Genomic DNA, 12,172 nt, shown 5'->3' on the forward strand with positions numbered 1-12,172 from the left:
ACTCGTCAATAAGGTTGATATTTTGAAAAGTATAAACAGTTGCACCATCAGTAGAAATTTACTGCTCAGCTTAGACAAAAAAGAAAAAAGTCAGTAACATTTACCCTTCCTCTGAAGGTACCACTATACTGGGAGAGAAGAGCATCTTCATTTTCTAAATGTCAGAGTCTGCTTACCTGCTCTTAGGAAATAGTTAGGCATACTGTTTGTTTAAAAAAAGTTACTTAGCTACAAAAAATATTCTCCTTTGAGGTCATGTACTACCACACCACAGGCGTAAATATGTTAAAGTATTTGTGAACACAGTTTTGCCCCCACATTGAAAGTGCACCCAACTATGAATCATGTAAAGAGTCACAAACAGAACAGGTTCGCTGTTTCTCCTAATCCCAAATCCTTCAAGGATTCCTAGACAAACTGATGAGAGATGTGGAGTCTGATATACAGACTTGCAGCACAACTCTAAGGAGAATTTGTACAGAGTCTAGTTCAATAACATACCTTTCTGCTAAGTTCTTGTCTACATACATTCACTCAAATTGTTGGTGGCTTCACGTAGCAACTTAGCAGTTAATCTAGAATATGATCTTGAAGTTCTTGGCATCATATTGAGATCTTTCAGAGAGAATTTAATGCTTGGTGAAAGTGAAAGAATTTGCTCTGTGTGCACCTTCCAGGTACAGAAACATTCCTGAGAGAAGCTAACAACGGAGTATGCAAAAAAGGTCACAAAAAGAGTTTGTTTCACTTGCATTCTGATGCAGTCACGATAACATAGCCTCCCTCTAAAATCTCCTGCTTCTTAAGATCTTTCTGTCACAGGCAGAAACAAAAACATTTTTGTCTTTTGAACTGAAACTGAAAGAACGTCTTTCTTAAAAAGACACCGCAAACTAACATCTAGGATAGATAAGGCAATCTCAACTCCGAATGTATGCAGCTAGAAAGAAAAAAAAAAACAACCGAACAAAAAAAATTATTTCCTGCCTGAGGTTAAACTCAAGGAAGTTTTGGGAAATTGTTATGAGACTGTCCTCAGAATCATCTTATTCTGAAAATATTGGATACTAAGGTTTAACACAAAGGACATGGAATCACTGGAGAAATGTAGAGACAGAAAAGCAGAATAAGCAGACAGCTAGTAAGTTCTAAAGACTTGGTCATTGTGGATGCCAATAGGGATCTTGCATGTTAGTACACAGTAGAATACAATGGTAGGGCACTGTTCCATCATTACATGTCCAGGAAAGGCCTGAAGATGTAGAGAGAAGGTTTAACACCCAGTATGCTGAAGGCCAGCATTTTGAGATATGATAGCTAGAGACCGCACCTCAAATACTGTGTTCAGTTTGGGGCCACTCACTTCAAGAGGGATGTAGAGGTGCTGGAGTGTGTCCAGAGAAGGGCAACGGAGCTGGTGAAGAGTCTAGAGAACAAGTCTTATGAAGAGAAGCTGAAGCAACTGGGGTTGTTTAACCTGGAGAGGAGGTGGCTCAGGGGAGACCTTTTTTCTACAGCTACTTGAAAGAAGGCTGTAGTGAGGTGGGTGTCAGCCTCTTCTCCCAAGTAACAAGTGACAGGACAAGAGGAAACGGCCTCAAGTTGTGCCAGGGCAAGGTTTAGACTGGATATTAGGAAAAGTGTCTTCACTGAAAGGGTGGTAAAGCATTGGAACAGGCTGCCCAGGGAGCTGGTGGTATCACCATCCCTGGAGGCGTTTAAAAAACTCGCAGATGTGGTGCTTAGGGACATGGTTTAGTGGTGGACTTGGCAGTCATTGGTTAACAGCTGGACTTAATGATTTTATAAGGGTCTTTTCCAACCTAAATGGTTCAGTGATTCTAAATAGTATGCCATGGAGTATCAAATGCATAATCTCTGACTGCTACAGCAAAGGATAGTCCTGGATGATCACAGTGAGTGGAAAGGCCTCTGCATGGTACTTCTCCTAACAACATTCCAAAACCTTAACTCTGGGCATCAAATAGTACAGATAACCATGTGCCTCTGAACAGCTGGACATTCCTTCAACCAAGTGGTGAGGCAAAAGTTAAGGTGCTTTAAAAAGCTTCTAACAGGTTCTGAAATGGTTTGATAGGACACCTGCTCTCACCAAAGTGAAGTTTAAGCACTCCTTTGAGCTCTGGTTATTGAATAAGAAGTCAGCTAAGACTCTTGTATATTTACTTTCCATCGATCCATTTACTTGAGATTGATCCTAAAGGATCAATGGATTTGCTGATAAGCCTATGGGCCTTGTTTCCCCACATGGGGAAGAATCCCTTATTAATCACTCCAGCAGACAAGAAAATACCAACACACCCTCATGCATTTTTTCTTGCCAAAGTACCCTGTCTCGAAACAACGGTCTCTGAAATCAAATAGACGAGAGTTTGGGCAGAGGAGAAACAGTAACTACACTAAGGAACAACAACAAACTATTAAATGTTACTCATCTGTTTAAATTTCAGCCTCTGTGATGAAATAAGAAGCCAACAGCATCTTCCAAGAAGGTATGAAGCTAGAAGCAAAGAAAATCACTGTAAATCAAGTTGTGTGTAACACTAACTTTGCCCAGCACTAACTAAAAAACTGGTGATGATCAGATGTGTCTTATTGTCTGTGCTTCCTAGAACAGAGTAGGACAAATGACTATGTGAAAATGGTATAAGCAAAGTTTGTTGGTCTCCTGTTTGAAACTGGGGGATTGACCACTGCAAACACCAGGGCTCCATTGAATACTGTAACCTCATCAGGGTGTGAACTCAAGAGCTTTCCTCAAAAGACAGGTGGGTTTTTTTTTTTTTTACTCGTCTGAACTTTCCTAGGAAAACTGGAGATTCAAACATGAAATGATCCCATAACGATAAGCTCAACAGCTGCAGACTTAGCTTTAAGAAAATCATAGAGATTATTCTCAAAGCCAGAAGGCCCTCAAAAACATCATACTCTTAAACTAGATACTTAGGAAAACACCATCATTGGAAAAGAGTAAATCGGAAGAGGCCAGAGTCAAAAGCCCTAAATTGTACAGAAGACAAATAAACATTTTAGCCCATAGCATCCCTATCTCCTAGACTTCATGAAAGACAAAAAAAAAAAAAAAAAAAAAAGCGCTTTAACCTGTCTCAGAGCTCTTAATGGCCGCAATGGCAGCTACCATTTAAAATAGGAGGGGGGGAAAAAAGGACAGTATATTCCCTCCTCCCAGCTGTACAAGAAAAGATGTTTCCATGAGTCATTAATCAATGAGACTAACTGAAAAGGCATTCCCAGCAAGGGCTAACTTCAGGCTTTAGGGTCTCTACAGCGTCCCACAGAAGTTAGTGCCCTGCTTATCTGCAAGTCTTGTAAGCCTTTGTAAACAAATATTCTGCAGCCAACCACAAGTGGCTGTACAGCAGATAAGGCTTCCAAAGCTGTCAATAAAAGTCTGGCAGAGACCAAAACATTCAACAACAAGAAGGAAGAAGAGCTTCCACGTCAGATTTTGGAAAGCATTGACCTGCCCACACTTTTGTAGAGTTACAGGTGAGGATGATAAAACTTAACGGCAACTCCAACAGAGAATCCCAAGAAAGTTAAAACAGTGGCAGGCAGCACCTTATAAGTACTCCTACGGGCAAAAGACTCTCCTCTCTTTAGTGCTTGGGTATATGTATATGCACATGTACGTTATATTGGGACCTGAAGTATTCACATTTCACAAACAAAAATATAGTAAGATCTTCAGGCATAAGGCTTCCAAGAAGTCTACAACCACTACCAGGGAAGGAACAAGAGCTATTTAAGCATTCATTAGTGGGTTTGTATCCTTATTTTTAAACTTTGGGGTTTAGTTTAAAATCTAGGTCACTAACAGTGCCAGTCCCACAATTACCATCCAACATTAACTTGTATGTTGCCTCTACATAACCATCATTTGAATGATGTGCTTTTTCCTTACATTCTAAATTGTTGCATCACATACTGTGCTATAAAATAATGGCAAACCTATCCCAGCTGGTGAACACATTACACTGGGAATTCCCATGGGTAGTGATATACCTCTGTCTGGTCTTCCGAAATTAGAACTTCCTTCTGCCCTTTTTTTCTACACAGTCTCTGATGAATGCCACAACAGAAAATACAGCAAGACCATTCTTTGCACAGCAGTAATGTATTTCATCTGTGTTTGGAATCAGTGGGATTAAGATCTTTTAGTACTTTTGAGTTACTGGACACCTACATCTATAGTTCACTACCATGAATGGTACTAAAAGTAGCACAAAGTATTTAGTACTTCATGTTCCATTTCAAAAAGAAATAAACAGTATTACGTGGCCCTCTCGCAATTACTATACCACAGTCAAATACCTGCCTCTGTGGTAAAATGAATACTTATTCCATGTTTTACTCTTAAATCTAAAAGTTGAACAGCAAAGAAAAGGAAAAATATCTGAAGATATATTAAGAAAGCCATCTCATATACCACATATTAGATTGGTAAGATCTATATCCATTTTATAGAAGATGATGACAAAAGTTTAAACAAAACACCTGTTCCCTTCTTACAGCAAGACATCATGAAGCAAGATTAAAACACCCTCAAATACAACATCAAAGCTGCATTACAGTCAAATGACTATAACTTAAACATTTATTTTCTTTGTGGCTCTTAATAGAATAAATTTTGCTCGCATTTGTACAATAAAATCTGCAGCCTTCCAAACATGCTTTCAATAACTATGAAGCTGCATCAAGAGTCTAGTGTACATACCTCGGTGCCTCCTCCACAACCTTCTGGTTTCTTCTTTGAATGGAGCACTCTCTCTCATTCAACCACAAGGCATTACCATGTTTATCTGCCAAAACCTGAAACAGTAACGTGCTGCTGTTAACAAACCAGATGCATGCATATGGCCTTTTGGCATTAAACTATTAGATAGCATTCAGTTAGTTTAATTTAAAAATATTTTTTTCCAATCTAGAAATAAAGGTTGGGGGGAAATGATAGTGTAGAAAATTAATTGTGTATGAAATACTAATTACATGTTCCTTCAAATTCTGAAGATTATTTTAAAGCCTCTATACAGAATCCATATATGGAAAAAAACCCACTCATTTCAAAGTCCATGAGAAGCTCCCAAAAGTTCAAAAATCAGAAATCAAGACAGAAATAAGATTAAAATACATTTTTAGCATTTGTAAATGGTATTGCATAATGAAATTACTCAGAAGCATATTGTTAAGCAATATCTTGTGTCAACAGAGGAGAGAAAAATCTCAAAAGCATGACAAATTTTGCTCCTGAATTATACACAAGGGCTTTCAGAAACAATAGCTAATAAAGCTTTCTTAGTAGGCAAACCACAGCTGCAAAAAATCTTCAGAAACTCTGAGATCTTTTATTAAGGAGAACATAATCTGCTACTTCCTCAGTACCTTCAATGGAAATTAAAGCAGTAGTTTCAAGGAATTTCTTTAAAATTTGGTGTTATCTATCTACAGTCCTTGGCCGCATCTTCTGTTCATGGGAGAGTTAAGCATACAGTCAAGTATCCAGATCCAACTACCTAAATTACACACTGGAGAAAACACAAGTTCAACATAACAGAACTCTTACTTGATTCTACAACTTCAAACCGGAAGGAAAAGAAAGAAAAGGAACTCTATCTCAAAACTGACTGTACAGTGCAGCCACTTCCAATATCGGGATACTGGATTTGAGGATTCAAGTAGATTTCTTCCAATTTTACGATGATATACCCTACACTTACCCTTGGAGCATTTTCTTTCATTGCAGACCACACTTGCTCTCTTTCTTACTTATAAAATTTTCCCTCTAATCCATTTTTTTCCATCTATCTTCCTACTCTGATCTGTGGGAGCCTGTGCCAATATTCATGCTTCATTCTTTAATAGTGCAGTTCTATACTGAAAACCAACAAGATAAAAGAGGAGATAATCTTCCTCAAACTGCGTGAACTCAACCATATCTACTTACATTTCTGACAACAAACTGTATTATTTATCATTACTTTTAGCACCACAGAGCAAGTATGGCACTAAGTGAGATGAATTCCTGCATCTATGTTGCTGATGCGTGAATAATCCGGGCAGATGTGACTGAAAACCAGGCACTGAACTCACGAAGACAACTCATGCACTGTGCAGCATCAGATCCTGAGTGCTCCATACTCTGTAGGATCGGACATACCTTTTCTCCAGAAATTCTGTTGTGGTCCCATAAGTTTATGGAGCTTTCTAGGGAAAAAAATCCTATTTGGAGAGTTCTACAAGATCAATGATTTTGTCATTTCCTAAACCAGAACCCTATTCCTTGCCTATGGGGAAGTTTAGCAGCAGCAGCAGCACCAGGGTACTTCAGGGCACTCCAGTCAACTGCTGCATTCTGTAACAGGTGACTCAATACAAAGCAAAAACACAGCAGCATCTAAAGCAACTTCCTACCAGAGCCCTAATTCATCCACTCTAGAACTGAACATCACAAAGCTCTACAAAAACACATTTAGAAGAGACAAAGATTTTTGGATTGGATTTTTTTTGTCCTTTTTTTATTATTAAAAGAACACCTCTAGGGCATACCATGGTACTCAGCGGAAAAAAATCACTGTCCCATAAGCAGAACAATTCCTTATGAGCACTTCTGTTTCACTGTTAGAATGCCTACAGCTTATCACAAAATTCAGCCTCACCAAAATAAACAAACCAAAAAGTCCTAGAATGTTTCAATAAAAATGAGTTCCTGTGCTTTTCTTCTTTCCCTCTGTATTTTCCTGAAGTGGATAGTAAAATATTTTGCAAACCAACTAGTAAATATTTTCTTTAATTTCAGAACATTTCTTGTATCCTACTTAATTTCTTCAACATGGATCTTAAATGTTCTTCTGTTATCAGTTAATATAGCTCAAAAAGAGACATGCATGAATATTTACTACAAAAATGTAATTACGAATAGAATACGCCAAACCACATCTAGTGTTAGGCTTTTACTTTCATTTTGGGTCCACTGTTTTCATTATGAAGTACCTTCTTTAGTTTCTGATAAAACAATTATATTTCAAAAGACATTTTTAAAATGTTGAAATCATCACCTTTGAGGTAACCTGAGATGTCAGTACACATCTCACCAAAAGCACGTCACAGCTACAGCTCATTTTCTAAATATTCCTAAAAGAAAATGTCCTGTTTTGTGGGATTAGATGATTATGACATTAGTATACGCTATGTATATCTATATGTCAAAATAATTAAATAGAATGTATCACAACCTCCCCTACATGATTCACCTAAACTCTATTTCCAGTTGTAGGATAGCTATTTAACAAGTAGTAGTTAGACATTCCATGTACTCTTACTTTAAATTCAGATCCTTTATATCAGATATTTCAGGAGAACAAGACTTCAAATCAGTTCAAGTATGAAGTCTATTTGGACTCTATTTTCCTGTCAATTGTTTTAGTCTTTTCTCATGTTTTACAAAGTGATTGTTTTATAGCTAGACACAGGAAACCCCTTACTTAACAATTTTAAGTACCAACACTTTGGAGCTATATGAGAATGTTAAAAAAAAGTTCTATTTAAAAATTACTGCTAAATTAATAAATATTTGGCATCTGGTCTCAAATTGTTTGTATATTTAGCAGTTTGAAAATGAACCAAGGTCAACATTCTAAAGCTGATTAGAACATGAAGTTAAAATGCTATGCTATGATATTGTTAAAGCGTACCATCAAAGTGTTTGTGTAAGGAAAACAACATTCATTGTACACTTATTATAAATAAAACTATAAATTATTAATAGCAAAGCTATTTTGTTTAATCTAGGTAAGATTATTTGACTGCTCTTAAATACAGTGATGCGTAATTTTTTTGAGGTAACCTTTGTGAAACCTAAAAGGAATCAAGGTAATGCAAAATCTGTCCCCAACTCATGAAAGCATAGAGGAATCAATCTCATCTAACTTTAGCCATCAAAGAGTAAGTAGGAACCTGCTGAAGCTCCCAAATCTATAAGCACTGAAAGAAACAGATCTTTAAATTGTACCAAATTGCATATTTTTTTTAAAAAAAAGGGGAAAAAAGACATAGGTAAGCAAAAATTGTTAGCTATTGAAAGGGAATATAGGAAGATGGTCCAGCAACCTGAGCTCTTTCGTAACCTAAGATCAATGCTGAAACTAAACGTTCACTATATGTCTTTCCATGACCCTTTAGAAGAGAACAGGTTGGGGGTTAAATTTCATTTTTACAGACTGTTCCTTCATTTCACTATTTCTTCTTCATTTCTGCCCCTCTACTCCACTCTTGTAGAGACCCCACCTGGAGTACCTGTGTCCAGCTCTGGAGTCCTCAGTACAAGACAGACATGGACATGCTGGAGCTGGTCCAGAGGAGGCCACAAAGATGATCAGAGGGCTTGAAAACCTCTCCTATGAGGACAGGCTGAGAGAGTTGAGGTTGTTCAGCCTGGGGAAGGCTCTGGGGAGACCTTATTGCAGCCTTCCACTACTTAAAGGGGGCTTACAAGAAAGATGGGGATAGACTTTCTATCAGGGCCTGTCGTGGTAAGACAAGGGGTAATAGTTTTAAAATACTAGAGGGTAGATTTAGACTAGATATAAGGAAGACATTTTTTATGATGAGTGTGGTGAAACACTGGAACAGGTTGCTCAGGGAGGTCATAGATGCCCCATCCCTGGAAACATTCAAGGTCAGGTTGGATGGGCCTCTGAGCAACCTGATCTAGTTACTGCCACAACTTAGAGTTTATCTTTTGGACAAAAATACATGAAATTTCTGTTGAGGAAACAGATAAACTCCATACAGATTTCTTATCAGGACAGATTATTTCAAGGCTATTGAGAAACCCAATTTAGTTACCCACATAAGATCAAAGACAACACAAATTTTAAAATCATAGTTTTGTTAAAGAGTCTGTCTCAAACAAGTGTTGTTTTACATTAGCACATACGGCTTAACACTAGATCCAATAAAAGATATAAATGGTCGCAATCCAGAAGTTAAGAAAAATATACCTGATTTTGAACTACAAACTGCCCAAAATGGGACACAAATCCTCCTGACTTTCCAGGGAACATCAGATACTTCAGCACAGAATCCCAAGTACTAACAAACCCACCCAGACCTTGCAAGAAGAGTCTTAAGCACAGCAGTGCTTTAACTCCTACATCCTCTGCTGCACCCCAGCACCGCAATCAGGATCCAGAGTTCAAGCTCCAGTCCTCAGGACAGATGCCTACAACTTTTTTTTTTCCTCCCCAACGAATTGAGCACAGTTCATTGTCTTCCTGCTAAAGAAAGGCTAGAGACTAAAAACAGGAAGGCTGTATTGTGCATGATAGCCATGTACTTTCAGCAATGGCCCAAGACACAGGAAAACACAAGACTTTAGGCCTTTTTTAGCAAAGTGTTTAAAACATTTTGAGCTTTGATTAATTTACGAGTTCAAACCTTACTAAAAAATAAATGACCAATAATTAATAGTAGTAGTAATAAAAACACCACCACAAACCTGGATTTCTATGTGACGAGGGTTATCAATGAACTTTTCTATCAGTAAGCGATCATCACCAAAACTTGAAGCAGCTTCTTGAGATGAAAATCTAAAACCTTCCCTTAAATAATGAAAACAAAAAGAATAATTTGTATTTTACAAGTTAAGTTCTAAAGTATCCAAGCAGAAAAAACACTTATTCCAGTCCTCTAGCAGACTTCAATCAACACAATCCAAAACCCAAATTTTACCGCTTGCATTTGATTCTTTAATGAGTACCCCTTCTTTCATTTTTTCTTACAAAGACCAAAAAAACCCAAACAAACCCATTCTCAAAGCACAGAGAATTTCAGTGTGTTTAAAAAGTCTGGGCATTTACAACAATTATTCATACGAATTTTCTTTGTTAACGTTTTCTTCTGCCAAAGTAATGAAGTAATAGAGTTTTAAAAACCAGTAATTACAAAGTAGTTGTTACACAGAAGTAAAGGTGAACCTATTATTTAAGGTACACAGCTCTCTTAATACTTAAGAATAGCAGAGATTAGTTGCACGTTATTTAGGTGAAAGAACTGCAGATATAATATTGCAGAACTTGTAAATTCAATCACTAAACACACAACCTGAAGATTCAACACTTCACTTTACAGAGTGTGCCAGTTGTATTACTAGTTTTTTCCTGCACTGGAGCGTTATATTCGAATATTCTGTATACTTCCCTCTTTTTTTCTCTTTTATGTATGTAATTACTCAAACAAATAAGGGCTGTAAGATACTATATTATTAACTTTCTCATTGCAGGAAGATTACTCCTATAGGGCATAACTGCTGACAACCAACTTCATGTACAGCTTTCTCAAGGTGAAATGCACCGTGATGCAAGTATACCCAAAGGCCCCACAGAAGTTTTCTACAAGGTCTTTAACTGGAATATGAGTCTCATTTATGTTGTTACATATGAAAAGTCTGGGGTAAATTTCTGTGGGATTGACTACTGTAATGCAGAGGCCCTGATAATTGTGCCCAGAAAAACAACTACATCATAGGTGAGTTGAAGTTTCTGTGCTTTCCATCTCTTTAATCTAGTTTAATTCCACAAACAAAACCCAGACAATAGAACCATGAGGTAAATAAACTTACAATATAGAAACATGTATATTTAAAGGTATTTCTTCACCTTCTTTCAAGGTTGTTAAATAATATACATTACAATTTTGATATATTATACTCAATACACAATCTTTCCTAAATTCATATTTAACCTCAATATATTGAATTATTAATAAAAAGAGATTTGTGATTCTGTATGCTACCTGATCTATCCAAAAAAACCGAAGTGAGGTAACAAATAGCCAGACACAGTATTTCTTACTGAAGCAGATTTAGAGTGACTTTAACTCCTATATCAAAGGCTTTGTTTCCTTTTGTAACCATTCTGTCAAGACAGTTTTATGCACAACTGACTTTTTCCTTCACTGAAGTATGTGCTAATTAGAAATCTAAACTGCAATATTTGTTAAAAAAAAGTCAGGTGCCTAATTATCTAATCCATACACCTGTAAATCTTTTTAAATTATATTTAACAGGAATGACTCAGTCAAGTATTCTGACCTTGTCTGCATCTTACAAACCTGTGCAGTTGCATCTGTTCAGAGATTAGAAATTACCGTAAGTATATGCTTCACCTTCGTTGAAGAGATCATACTAACTAAATGGAGATGGATCTGAGTCTCTATGAATATTTACCAAAAAAAAAAAAAAAAGTTGCTTAGGCTAGAAGATAATTTGTATTTGGAGTATTATCCTTTCACCAAGCAAGAGCCATACAGACCCTCACGGCAAGGGAGACGTTTCCCACACAACTGTACTGATGTGTGACCAAGTTCAAAACTTTCCTGCCCACGCTAACCCCAGAAGGGACGCGCAGGGATACTTGGGTCAGGGAAACATGAGCTTACTGCCCCTGTCTAGGCCCGGGTACGGTCTACCATACAAGCAACATGCTGCCTGCAGCCTAATCAAGCCGTGACGTTTGACAAGACTCAATCATTCAGGCTGATGTACCTCACCTATAAGACCATCACTAATACCCTCTACATTACGACTCAAAGCAAATAGGCACTCTGGTCAAAAGATTCCTGAGCAGGGGCTCTGCAACAGACCCAAACTCCAAACACTAACCACCTACTAACGCTGCCATCTCCACAGCCTTCCAGTGCCAGCCACCTGCAGTGGACCAAGGGGCAAGGAGCAAGCAAACAGCAACAGCTAAGAGGGGCTTTGACAGGAGATACTTTTGTTAGTTTCTCATAAGGAGGAGTTGGTGGTAGAGGTAGTTTTAACAGCAGGGTAGGGGTGAGGTGGGGGTGTTGGCATTTTGGTTGCAAGCTATTTATTTGTTCAGGCAAGATTTTCTGTTGAAGTTTTTTCTTAGGTTCTCAGTAACTTTTAGTGGCAGTTTTCAGGTTTTTTCCTATATGCACATTTGCTGCTTTTAGTTGCTTCCTTTAGCTTCTGCTAGCTGTTTCCCAACTCATAGATCGGTAAGACTGGTTCATGATGAAAAGGGGCCCATAGCTGCCTGCTGCAAGGATGACTCATGCCACCAAGGTCAGTCACCTGGAGTCATACACCACCACAGAGCCAGTAGGC

General features: G+C 37.8%; 1 protein-coding gene across 1 annotated transcript in view; it reads right to left on the reverse strand.

Moving 5' to 3' along the window:
* Window positions 1-12,172, reverse strand: part of PCCA (propionyl-CoA carboxylase subunit alpha) — a 292,537-nt gene that overhangs the window by 177,243 nt on the left and 103,122 nt on the right. The window contains exons 10-11 of the mRNA XM_055802742.1: window positions 9,539-9,641; window positions 4,760-4,854 (exon numbers count right to left, since the gene is read on the reverse strand). Coding sequence (XP_055658717.1) covers window positions 4,760-4,854; window positions 9,539-9,641 — 198 coding nt within the window. The remainder of the gene's footprint in view (window positions 1-4,759; window positions 4,855-9,538; window positions 9,642-12,172) is intronic.

The sequence above is a fragment of the Falco peregrinus genome, chromosome 4 (genome assembly GCF_023634155.1).
Source record: "Falco peregrinus isolate bFalPer1 chromosome 4, bFalPer1.pri, whole genome shotgun sequence".
Classification (NCBI taxonomy): Eukaryota; Metazoa; Chordata; class Aves; order Falconiformes; family Falconidae; genus Falco; species Falco peregrinus.